At 40.8% G+C, this 13,235-nt stretch overlaps 1 protein-coding gene across 1 annotated transcript in view; it reads left to right on the top strand.

Annotated features, from left to right (window-relative positions):
* Positions 1-13,235, top strand: part of DOCK9 (dedicator of cytokinesis 9) — a 176,829-nt gene that overhangs the window by 48,733 nt on the left and 114,861 nt on the right. The window contains exons 6-9 of the mRNA XM_007467228.1: positions 491-586; positions 1,589-1,723; positions 7,066-7,240; positions 8,335-8,402. Of these exons, the coding sequence (XP_007467290.1) occupies positions 491-586; positions 1,589-1,723; positions 7,066-7,240; positions 8,335-8,402 (474 nt within the window). The remainder of the gene's footprint in view (positions 1-490; positions 587-1,588; positions 1,724-7,065; positions 7,241-8,334; positions 8,403-13,235) is intronic.

Raw genomic sequence — 13,235 nt, 5'->3', positions numbered from 1 at the left:
TCTCTCTTTCCCTCATTTCTGTTGCCCCAGCATCTTATCTCTGCTTTCTTTATTGCCTGCCTCATATTTCCTTCCTTTCTTATTCACCTTTCCCTGAACTAAGCATCTGGGAAGTTTTCCAGGAATTTGCTTTTGTCCTCCAACTATATGGGAGTGTAATGTGAAAACATTTTTCATCAAACCGGGCGAGACCTTACAACTTGAGTGGTTAAGTATGGTATGTACTTTTTGTGGCTCATTAAACACTTAAAATACTTGGGGGGGAAAAAAAACTTGGACTAGAACAAGCTTTGCTTTTTAATGGACTAGCGTTTGCTTGTTAATGGGCTAGGCTTGTTCCACCTCTTTTATTGATAAGTGGACACAGTAGGTGTTAGTGCCAGACAGTTACTCCAGGTATAGAGGGGCGAGGGGCAACCTGGTATGAATTGAATGGATTTCCCATCAGTAATAACGGGAGATTGATTGCGATGTTGCCCTTGTCTCCTAGGATGCTGCTTCCCTCGGCTCTCAGAAGGGTGGGATCACCAAGCACGGATGGCTGTACAAAGGCAACATGAACAGTGCAATAAGCGTGACCATGAGGGTAAGGAGGCCCATCACCCTGCTTTCCCCTTACTAAGCCCTTTTTTTCCTGTGGGTCTTGGAAATGATGCTCAAGATGAATGGGCATGCTGTTTTTTCTGACAAAAGTGACATTGTCTGGTGAGTGAGATGCCTCCCTGGTGATCGGTGATCGACCCCCACTGGTACAGCCCCATTTCCACCGGCTCCCCTTGTCACCCTCCAACCACCAGCGTGATGAGATCATCGTAAGGCTGATGTGAAGGTGCGGTCGCCTTACAGCCTTTCTTCTCCATATTGACTACAAAAGGGATACTTGGTACCTCGTAGAACATCACCGAGGGGCTACACCTAAGCACTTTCATGGAGGTCTTCCTGCAGTAAAGTCAAGAAAAGCAAAAATCAAGGACTAAAGGGAAAATGGTTAAATTGGAAGGGGTTTGTCAAGAGAAAAGTAAAACTAGTGTAAAAACTATTCAGGAGAGAAGTAGGACCAATGAAAGGCCAGAATTAATAATAAAGAGAAACAATGGAAGTGAGGTAGGATGAACAGGGGATAAAGGTTAAATCAGGGGAAATGCTGATTGTTGTAATCCTGAGGCTGGAAAATCGTCCAGTTCCGTGAGGCAGAGAACAGTTCCTACTCTGTGTGAGCAAGACACCCTGGGGATTTGAGAAAGTTTCCATCCTTCTGAGCTCCATCCCAAATTAGACTGAGCTCCATCCCAAATTAGAATTCCCTGCACCGCTTCTGGGTGGTTATGTAAAAATCTCTGATTCTGTGGGTGAGAAAAATGACCCAGGAATGCTTAGTGAACCAACTCCACAGAATTTAAATTCAGTAAAATTATTAGATGTGATGGAGAGTCTTAACTCACCCAGTTACCTGGGGCGCTGGCCAGAATTAGATTTGTTTTGGAGAGAACTGAAATGGTTTTTTCATAGGGTGTACTTGTGAGTTATTGAGAGAGATTGTGGCTGTTTTCATCTTGAAACCATAATTATGTGTGTATTTTTCTCTCAGTCGTTTAAAAGACGATTTTTCCACTTGATTCAACTTGGTGATGGGTCCTACAATTTGAATTTTTATAAAGATGAAAAGATCTCCAAGGAACCAAAAGGATCAATATTTCTGGATTCCTGTATGGGTGTGGTTCAGGTAAATATGAAACGAGTTTTTTCGTTGAGTTTTCTCCTTTGTAAAAGTACCATCTATGAATTAGCAGATTTAAGCAAACACTTCAAAAAATGGCAGTATTCGTGGTAGAAGTATAATAGCAGACTTAAAAATGAGTTAAAGGCTTGTTTTTCATCATTTTAGAAGATAGTGGGTACAACACACAACGCAGAATTATGTCGTAGGAGGCCCGAGTGCTCAGCATATGAGTTTTTATGTTTAAAACCTGGCTCAGCTACTTTTTAAATTTAAATATAAATTTATTTATTTGTTTGTTTATTTTCGGCTGTGTTGGGTCTTCATTGCTGCACGTGGGCTTTCTCTAGTTGCGGTGAGCGGGGGCTACTCTTTGTTGTGGTACGCGGGCTTCTCATTGCAGTGGCTTCTCTTGTTGTGGAGCACAGGCTCTAGGCACGTGGGCTTCAGTAGTTGTGGCACACAGGCTCAGTAGTTGTGGCTCACGGGCTCTAGAGCACAGGCTTAGTAGTTGTGGTGCACGGGCTTCATTGCTCCGCGGCATGTGGGATCTTCCCAGACCAAGGCTCGAACCTGTGTCCCCTGCATTGGCAGGCGGATTCTTAACCACTGCTTCACCAGGGAAGTCCTCAGCTACTTTTTAACTGTGTGACCTTGGACTGGCTATTAACTGAAGTTTCTTCACATGCAAAATTCAGATGATGATAATATTTCCTTAATAGGGTAAGAGGATTGGATGAGTTAACTTGGAAATATTCAGAACAGTTCTTAGCATCTCTGGGATGACTTTCATCATGATAGTATCAATGGCACAGTAGTATATTGGCCAAGAGACTGGGCTTCAGATTCAGACTGAGTTCAGATCCCTGCTCTACCACTTACAGCTCTATAACCTTGGAGATATTTTTCAACTTCTCTGTGCCTCAGGTTCCTCATTTGTTAAATAGGGATAATGATAGTACTGAATATGGTTATGGAAAGGATTAATCAATACACGTAAAGAGCTTAGAACAGTGCTGGCACATGGTAAGCATTCCGCCAATATTAGGGTTGGGGTTAGGGTTTGTTATCATGGTGCTGTTACAGTTGTAGAGTTAGTCTTAAAAATTATTTTAATTATACATGATACATGAATGTATTTGTATTATGAAATGTTAGACAATACAGGTAGTGCAGAAGTCCCTGTTGACCGCCGTATCTCCCTTTCTCAAAGAGCTACCATTACCAGTTTGGTGTGCCTCCTTCCGTGCCTTTGTAGAATTGCCTTTGAAAGCAGGTTGGCAGTTTCCCCAGTCTGTCTGTTCGTCCATCCATCCACTCATCCACTCCCCTCCGGTTTTCCAGGAATATCTAAGGCAGCAATTTACAAGGATACATAAAACACAGGCTAATATAAATTTAAAGTAGTGTGAAAGGAGGCAGGGTAGGGAGGAGGTGAAGTGGGATTAAGTTAAGGAAAAAGCATATATTTTAAAGACCTAACACCCGCTATGGCAGGTGACAAACCAGCTTTCTAGCTTGGAGACCCGTTCAGTTGCACAGTGTCTGTAGTTACAAACAGTCCAATTAGTCAGAAGCTGCCCGAGGAATCTCAGAATGAAGCCCGTTCAGACGTTTCTCTTGGGGACCCTCATACAGAGGGCGCTGTGTGGTTAACGAACAATCTTCTTGACGGCTCCTCACAATAGACGCAGTCACCGTTATCAGAGAATTCTTCCTTAAGATGACTCAGTGTTCGCTGATGACATTAGCCCAAAGCTCAGTTCTCTAAGAAGGGTTGTCTTGTGGGGCCAGTGTGACTAAGGTTAGAGACACAGCTCTGGTTTGACCCTCAGGTATACTTGCTTATGCATTCACATGTTTACTTAAAATTAAATTGCATTTTCATCCAAATAATACATTCATCTGGTTTAAATGTCAAACAGTACAGAGAGGTAGCACTAAAGTCACAGTCCTGCCAGCATCACCTCACTTCACCTACTCCCCCCTCCCTGAAATGGTCATTTTCAACTTTTTCCACTGTGTTTTTTCTTGGCATTTGCCTCCATATTGCTAGATAAGGAGTGTTCACTGCTCTTCATTCATCAGTTGTGGACATTATGTGATGCTAGAGAGGATTTTAGCTCCTGCAACCCTCCTTCATGCTCTGAGCTGGACCGACTGCTTCCTCAGCCTCTGCACAGTCACCATCCTGGAGATTCCCTTTGCTGTCCTGCCTGTGTCAGATTCCTTGTTTCCAGGATCCTATGTCGTCGTCTTTCTCATTTTCCTTTCTTGTTTTGGAGGAACACATCCTCCAGGAGCTTCCTGGAAATCATGTGTAAGATCTTAATTTTTTGAGAGTTAGATGAAATTTACCTTAGAATTTGAAGGCGTTCCATTGTCTTCTAGATGCTTGTGTTATTTTGGAGTCTTATGTTATTCCCTATTCTTCACAGTCTTCTCCTTATCTCTTATCTATGGTGACCTGAAAGTTAGGTTATTGTGTCTTGATTTTGATTTTTTTGGTAAGCTTTTTTGTTAAGGCATGACATAAGGAGAAAATAGACATGTAATGAATGAGTTTTTACTAAGTTTAGATCTCTATTATCTATTTGTGCTGAGAAGTCTGTTCTTGTTCTGGAGACTCTGTCCTGCATGTTCTAGCCCCCTGGGTCTTCTGAACTCTGGGCAGCCTCCTCAGTTAGCAAGACTGTTGGACTCTGTTCAGGCTCACCTTCCTGGGTCCAGATATGGCCTCCAGGCAGAAAGTGATTAGGTGATGGTAGGGCTCACCTCATCTGTTTCCTTTCTATCAGGGATCACAGGGCTGCCCTGATGGTTGCAAAATACCTAAAAACAGTTGTTTCATCTATTTCGCCCAGTTATTTCTAGTAGTTATGTTGGGAGAATAAGTCCAGACCTTGTTGCTTCATCGTGGTCAGCATGGAAGTTGGGGGGTCCAAACTCAGCTGGCTACAGGGGCCAAGCAGATAAATTAAGTGAAAGAAGAGGACTGGGTGTAAAGTGATAGGAAATGCTGGGGACTGTGACAAACCGGAGCACAAGTGGTCCCGTTTAAAGGGGCAGCTGATGTGCTGGGTGTCACTGCCAGCTCATCTGGTTCAAGAAAACCAGAAATACAACATTTTAGTTAAATCTTGGTATTTTTAGTTACTGGTGACTAATTTAAAAACAAACAAACAAACAAAAAAAAACCCAAAACATTGTTTTTGGTCCTCTAGTGCAGGACCAAACCCTAGATCAAGGTGATAGCACCACTTAATATTCATTGAGAATTACTTTTGCGTCAATAGCTAATTGGCACATGGCACTCTCAGCTTATAACCCAAACTCAGCTGAAAGCTGCCACTGTGGAAACCAAATTATATCAAAGTATGTTTATTCACAGCATAAAGGAGGGAGTACCAGAGCGAATTGTCCATGACAGTGAAGTAACTTCTTGTGTGGGATTCGCAAGTGGTAGTTTCATTTGTATTCTTAAGCTGAGAGACCTTTTCAGTTACATTTTAGTTGAGTTTTCTCTGGCATTGACTTTAAAAAAATGTTTAAAGCAAAACTAAATATATTTGGCAACCTCCTTTGGAAAGTAGCAGTAATTACTTTTGTCTTATAAGAGTTTTGTTGCCTGTCTTCAGCAGAGCATAGATGATTTACAGTACGGAGTCCCCGATCACTCAGACTCGAATACATTTCGGAATCTAAAGTTCTGACTTCAGTGGCCATCCCTTCCTTCATATTCTTTTTGCAGGTGTGGCTGATGGTGTTTTACATTTAATGAATTGTGTCTAAGGCTTCAACATGTTTAAATAATTTGTTTTTATCTCCATATCTGTTTGTAAGCTCACCTCCAAAAGTTGTGGCTTAAGTATTGCAGGTTTTTTTTTTTTTTTAATATTGCTTTTGGACATTGTAAAAAAATTAGTTGATAAGTGCTGTGAGTTCAAAGAAATGCCTATAGTAAAATTTAAAAATAGACCTGAAAAGAATCCAGTTACGAATCTTGAGCCCTAAGAGTATTTTAGAACCTTGAAGTTGATTACACTTATTTTGCAGATAAGGAAACTGAGGCTCAGAAAGAGGAATAATTCAGAATCAAGGCCTGATGCTCACCCTACTTTTAACTTATTTTCATAGTAATGAGTAGGTGAGGAGTGCAGGGGAGAGAACGCCTTTCATATCTGGCCTTTGACCCCTTCTCTGACTCTTGCTGTGAAGTGAGGTGTGAGGCCTTGTGCACAGTGGTGTGCATGCTCTGCTGGGAGCAGTTCTCTCCTGAGAACCATGCTGCAGAGGTCACAGAGGCGACTTTGGGAGGGCCACCCTGTCCCCGAGACATTCGCTGAGAGCCCCCTCAGGGACTGCGGCTAACCAGCTAGAATTTTAGTGGGCAGGGGCTCTGCTCGGACGCCGCACATTGGTGGGAGTTTGTGATGTCACGTCCCTCAGCCTGTAAGTACCAGGAGTCTTGTATCATGTTCCTCGGAGCTGAACTTCTATCTAGTGCAGTCACCAGGGCGATTTTACCCCCCAGGGGATGTTTGATAATATCTGAAGACATGTTTTGATCTTCACAACTGGGGGGCTATGCTACTGGCATCTAAGGAGTAAGGCCAGGCTGCTTCTAAACAGGCTACAGTGCACAGGACGGTCCCCATAACAGTTATCGGCCCCAAGCGTCAGTAGTGCCAAAGTGGAGAAACCCTGGCCTCGTGCACATTCATCCTTCGTCATTTAATGCACATGGACTGCGGTTTTTATACTTTGAGTAAGATACCCTTTCACAGGCATAAAAGCTGGAGGCATGAGGGAAGCTGGAGGAAGGTAGACATGGTGTCTAAATACCTTTTGGGCCTCATAAATGATGAGAAAGTTCCAGGTAAGGAAATCAGACATATTGATAGATAATGGTTTGCTTTTAAAATGTGATAGCACATACTACCTCATTAAAAAAGGAGCTAGAGGAACTGAAAATTTTCCGTGAAATTTCATTCATTCAGATATTTTTCAAGAGACTATTATTTGCCAAGCAGTGTTCTAGAAATCGGGATGTAGCATTGAACAAAAGAAATCTCTGCTCTGAAGAGCTTCCATTTCATTGGATGGGACAGACAACAAATAAATATGTAAAATGTGTAATGTGTCAGATGGGAAAATAAAGCCATGAAGAAAATAATTCAGGGAAGGTGGATACAGATGGGGGTTTATTGGGAAGGGGCTTGCCTTTTTAAATAACTTGGTTCGAAATGCCGATGAGATAGTACCCATCAGCAGATAATAAAGAGAAGAATTTTTAAGGCTGTTCCAGTTCTTCTAAAGTGTGTCTCTTTACCCTTTTTCTGTTTCAGAACAACAAAGTCAGGCGTTTTGCTTTTGAGCTCAAGATGCAGGACAAAAGTAGTTACCTTTTGGCAGCAGACAGTGAAGTGGAAATGGAAGAGTGGATCACAACTCTGAACAAGATTCTCCAGCTCAACTTTGAAGCTGCAATGCAAGAAAAGCGAAACGGAGACTCTCATGAAGGTAGGCAGGTATAGCTTTCCCCAGGTGCATGCACACTCTGTGGGTGTCTTCTGTTTTGCCAGAGGGCACAGGAAGTAGCCAGATTACTGCAGAGGTACATGGAGGTGGAACAGACATGAGCTCCTTACAGATAACCTGTCAGCAAAGATTTTGTCACAGTAGAATGTCCTACCCTGACATCATTTGTATGATGAAAAGAATCACAGCTTTGGAGGCGTAAAGGAATACCTGAGTTCAAGTCCCAGCAATACTATTTTTCAGCTGTGAGACCTTGGGCGAGCCACTTACGTTTTCAGAGCCTTGGATTACTCTTTTGTAAAATGGGAATAAAAACAGAACTTGCTGGTCGACGGGAAGATTAAACAAGATAATGTATTTCAAGTACCTGGCATAGAGTTGGCACTTCAAATACTAATTATAGTTTTTATTGTTATCATTAATCATATCCTTTGGAATTTTCAAGTCAAAGTTAGGATGGGCAGAAGCCACAGATTAAATTGGTTGGGAAAATCTGGCTATGTTCTTGACAATTCAAGTTTTATTTCAGGCCCTTGGACAGGTGATTCCCAACTCTGGCTGTGCCTTAGAAGTCCCTGCAGACTTTTAACAAGTACTCTTTCCTTTGTCCCACCAGAGATTCTGGTTTTGTTGGCCTGGGCTGGTGCCTGGTGGGTGTGGCCATGTGTGCTGCTGTCCATAGCTCTTGACAGTTCTGGTTAGACACTGTCTGTGCTGCTCCAGTGCGGTACGCGGGCCTCTCACTGTTGTGGCCTCTCCCGCCGCGGAGCACAGGCTCCAGACGCGCAGGTCCAGCGGCCACGGCTCACGGGCCCAGCTGCTCCGCAGCATGCGGGATCCTCCCGGACCGGGGCACGAACCCGCGCCCCCTGCATCGGCAGGCAGACTCTGAACCCCTGTGCCACCAGGGAAGCCCCATCAGCATTTTTTAAAAGCTCTGAGGTGTTTCTGTTGGGTATCCAGAGTTGAAAACCACTGTGCTAAAGGGCACATAAGAGAAACGGCCTTCCTCCTCCTGTTTTAAATAAAATACTTTCAACTATGAGTGACTTAGGTAATTTGTTTTGCTGTTTTAGATGATGAACAAAGCAAAATAGAAGGTTCCGTTTCCGGTTTAGATAGCTACCTGCCTGAACTTGCCAAGGTAACATCATCTTAAATCTTCTGCTCTTCATAGAATGATATTGAAATGATTAACAAATACATTATAGTAAATTATTAAACTCATGTTGTAGTTACTGCTATTTTTTGACTTCAGTATTTGGTGAGGTGAAATACATTGCTGACTTCTTAAGTCGGATTTGAGTCTGTTTTCCAGAAAGCGCCTTACAAAATATTCTCTTTTTGTTATTCTTTGTTTTCCCCACATAATATTTAATGCCACATTAGAAGTATTGAAGAAATAACCAAGGTGCACAGGTAAATGTTTCCATAGTAACATGTTACTTACTATGTTCACACATACGCTTCCCCTATTTAAGTTAATAGAGACAATTCCAAAAAGGATGGATAAGTAATAACCTTGTTTCTGAACCAAAGAGGGTTGCCTGAGTTATATGAATTTTTCCCGGGTCAGTCTGAATGAAAAAAAAAAAAAAAAGTTATACCTGTTTTTTATCATCTTGAGAAACTCAAAAAGTTACTGAAAAGCATGAAGATCAAAACAGCCATATTCCCACCACCCAGATTCAACACCTGTTACTGTGTTGTCTTTTCAGCTTCAACATTTTTTAAAGAAATAAAAATATCAGTTATACTTGAAATTCTTTTTTAAACATCATCTGTACTCCATTCCCTTCTTCCCCCACCACCCCAACTAGAGACAACCACTATTATGAGTTTTCTGGAAATACTTTCATTTGATTTTCATATCTTTACCAGTATATCTATCATAATAATATGTGGCTGTGTTTTGTATGTTTAACATATTATATAAATGCTAACATATTATTTTGTACTTGCTTTTATTTTTAAATTAGCCTTGTTTTTGAGATCCATCCAAGTTGGTATATAGATCTAATTCATACCCTTTATTGCACTGTGTAAGCATTTTATTTTAGCAGTTCTATTATTTCCAATTTTTTCTGTTACAAACAGTGCTACAATGAATATCCTTGTACTTGCCTCCTTGTGTGCATCTCTGAATAATTCTTTTTAAATGAGAGAAATATCCTTTGTCTTCTTTGGCCCTTTATATTCTTACTCTGTTATTGCCTTTCTATTCTTTTGTGTGTGTGTGTGTGAATACAGTGAAATAGAGACGCTACACACCCGTATCTTAAACACTGTAATAGAAAACATGGTTTATCTATATACCATTATAAATAGACTAGCATTCAACATTGACCTTTACTTTAAGACAACATAGCTGTTCTAAAATATAAAATCTCCCTCCCTGGCTAGGACTTCAGAGCATTGTTTTTCTTTAGCACTTGACTGTTACCACAGTATCTTTTTAGCACCTGCCTATTAAACCTAATTTTAGTGCTACCATTGTAACCTCCTTCTAGGCTGGGAAGAGTTTAGCTTGTGTGTTTGTGCTTTCATGTTATGAACTTCTGTGTGTCATATTTTGCATTGAGGTTCGCTTTTTTGTTATGTTTTGGGGTTCATGGTTTCTCAAAGCAAAATCTCTGTTGAAACAGATAATATATGTAGTGCAATCTAGAATTTTAAAAGTTAACTTTCTGCACTTACTGGGTGAACACAGTGGATACCTAGGAGGAGACTCATATTATTTGAGCTTAATGTTGATTAATTAGAAATGTTTTTTTTCTTGTGAAGACATACAGGAGTTGTGCCTTCCTTTCTTCTCTCACTGCCTACTACTACCTGGCCTTCAGAATTCCTTGATCCTAAGACCTAAGGAGATATATATCACATATATTTATTCTTTTAAAAAAAATATATATATACATATTTATAAAACATATTTGAAGATGTTTTTCAAACTGGTGGGTAATGACCAAGTTAGCTGAAGCTATTTTAGTTGGTAAAAAGTAATTAAATTGGTCTAATTAAATTAAATTAAAGTAATTGGTTTCAATCTCCATTTCTCATTTACTTTTAAATTTTGTCTTCTTTTTTTATTGAAGTAGAACTTACACAGAGTAAAATGCTCAGGCCCTAATTGTATAGCTTGATGGATTTCACATTTGTGCACCCACATAACCCCCATCCATATCAACATATAGAACATTTCCAGCACCTCAGCAGACTGTCTTGTATCCTCTGTCCCAGCTGACATTCTCATTGTTTTGACCTCTATGACTGTAGATTAGTTTTGACTATTCTAGACCTTCTGAAAAGTGGAATCATACATATGACTCTTTGTGTCAGACTTCTTTAGCTCAACATTATGTGACCCAGAATAAAAAAATGGATAGAATTGAATAGAGCATATTAAAGTGCACTGCCTTTAATAATGATAGATATTATTTAAGATATATGTGTATATCATGCATATATCATATGTTGATATATATATGTAGAAAGAGAGTGAGTGTGTTTGTGTATGTGTGTGTTGGGTTGTGATGTAAATGTATTTCTTACTGTGGGTCATGGTCAGAACCTAAAAAGTGCAGCATTATAAGGGACTTAACTGTTGTTTCCCCCCGCCCCCCGCAGCTCTCAAGTGTTTTTAAACCATTTTAATTTAAGAAGGTAGAAAAAGTGCAGAAGGTAATTTTTCGAAGAGAAAAAAAAAAGAAACTTAAGATGTGCTGTTATTCACCAGCATGCTGCCATCTCACTTGTGGGGCAGGTGTCTGTTGGTGATGCCTCTTGTCCGCCTGCTTGGTGGCAGAAGAGCAGTGTGAGGGGCTCAGGCACCAGTGTGCCCGGCTCTCAGCGCCTTCATCATCCAGGGCCCCGAGTGTGAGTGGTTTTGACTATTTATAACCCGCTCCAGTGTATCTGGGGTGGGATCATTTGTACCTGTTAAGAAAGGAAGGAGGTTGATTGATACCTGGTCATCCTAATTTTAGAAGGAGTGGATTCCAGAGTGTGAGATTGAATAGGGGTGGGAGGGCGTGTGGGAGGGGGAGGGAGGCTCGAGTTGCACAGCTAGGCAAGGAGGGAGAGTTTAGTCGGGGTGAGAAAGTTAAGAGGCCAGTACCAGGGAAAGGTCCATGGGGAGATCAGGCCACAGTTACATCAGATTGCAGAGAAAGGACTAGAACAGTGGGGGCAGGCAAAGGTGTAATTTAATGGCAGGCTCCACTCAGGTCACCTCCTCTTTCTGCTTCATTCATCCTGTTGCCCCGGCTTTTGTTTTCCACTGTGACGGAAACATAACCAAACAGGATATGAGCGACAGGAAGTTGTTTTAGTACAAAAATAGCTGGTGTCCCACTGTGGAATGTGATGGAGGGGCCCTTGACATACAGTAGGAGTGATATGGAATTAGGTTTTCAGAATATTTTGTATACTCTTGGCCCTTTCGTTGCTTGTACATTTAGTACTGAACATCTCTATTGTTTTCTTATGGGGACACACTGTGTATACCCTAAAACCTGTTCTTTTCCTCCTATTGTCTAAAATGGAGCCAAACATATGTTTGTTCTAAACGTAACAGCGTTTATAGTATCAGAGTACACAGTCTTATAAACATTTTTAAGAAATACACAAACTGTAGTTAAAGTTAGTTAATTGATTTCTTCCCTACAGTGTCAAGGGGTAATATGATCATGTGGTAAACCCGATTACTATTTATTTGATAAATATTTTTTCTGGTTACATTTACCTTAGGTAACATTGGAATGAATATATATATATGTATGTATGTATATATATCACCACCTGTGTAAAGGTAGTATGAAGAAAACGCTCATGCTCCCACCTTATATTTTTCTCCATAGCTTTTCTATTTTTGAGCTCTTTGTGTACTCAAAAAACAGCTGCTCACTATTAATTTGGCCTCCCCATGTGGTTCCTGTTGAACCAAAATTGCTCCCATTCTGTTACCTTGTAACTTCTTTGTAGTGAATGAATTTACCTTTCTTGGTAAATCTTCCACAGTAGAACACAGGCTAGAGTCTAGTGTCTCAAACTTTATGGTCTCATTGAGGTTGAGTAAGCATCAGGAGGCCAAGTTCAGCAGTACTTGTCAGAACCCAAACAGTTTCACAGACACCACATCTGTAATAAACGCTTCCTTCTCTGTATCCTAATCCAGAAAATTATGTCATTGTGTTATGATACAAAGGAATCGGCTAGGGTTGTGTTTGTGAGGTCAGCTGGCATTCCATTTCTTGGGCTTCCTTATCTAGAATGCTTTATTATAGCTTTGTGACACAGAGGATGAGATGATGGTCCCTGGGAGTTAGATATCATGGAAGTAGTGGAAACAAATCATGACAGCTCTTTAAGTTAAAAGTATGTATTCTGGCTTCAGAGGATTTTGCTAAGTCTTCCTGTTGGCAACCCATTCTGTTTAAATGAGCCAACAGTCAACACAGTATTTTCCTGATGAGCCGTCCTCAAAATATGATGCTCTGGCCCTCAATTGTTTTCCCTGCTCAGAGATAAACTTAAGACACAGGGTATGCCTAAACTTTATGGTAGTTCTTCTGGAAACTCTTGAATATTTGGTTCATAGCTGCCTCTTAAGGAAGAAAACATTGTCGGGGTGTATCATTAGTGATTAAACTTAGGGAATACAGGAGTGGGGGGAATAGCCTTTGTTTTGGACAAATCATTCTCTTCTGTAGTATCTGAGAAGTGTCCATTTTTATAGAGAATGGCTCTGTCATTGTCACTTTTCTCTCTTCATTCTCCTCTATACTGAAGTATTAGACGGGCAGTGGGTAGGACCAGCAACAGGGTTTGGGGAAGAACCAGTTGGGTTCTTCCTGCATCTACGGTATGGACTGACCACAGGTTATTTTAAGAGCAGAGCTGGTCTCTGTCACTTTGAGAAGTGCTGGATGGCATAGTCTGTGGGATTTTTTTTTTTTTTTTTTTTTTTTTTTTTTTT

The sequence above is a fragment of the Lipotes vexillifer genome, unplaced genomic scaffold (assembly GCF_000442215.2).
Source record: "Lipotes vexillifer unplaced genomic scaffold, Lipotes_vexillifer_v1.1 scaffold291, whole genome shotgun sequence".
NCBI lineage: Eukaryota > Metazoa > Chordata > Mammalia > Artiodactyla > Lipotidae > Lipotes > Lipotes vexillifer.
This window is presented reverse-complemented; position numbering and strand designations above follow the sequence as displayed.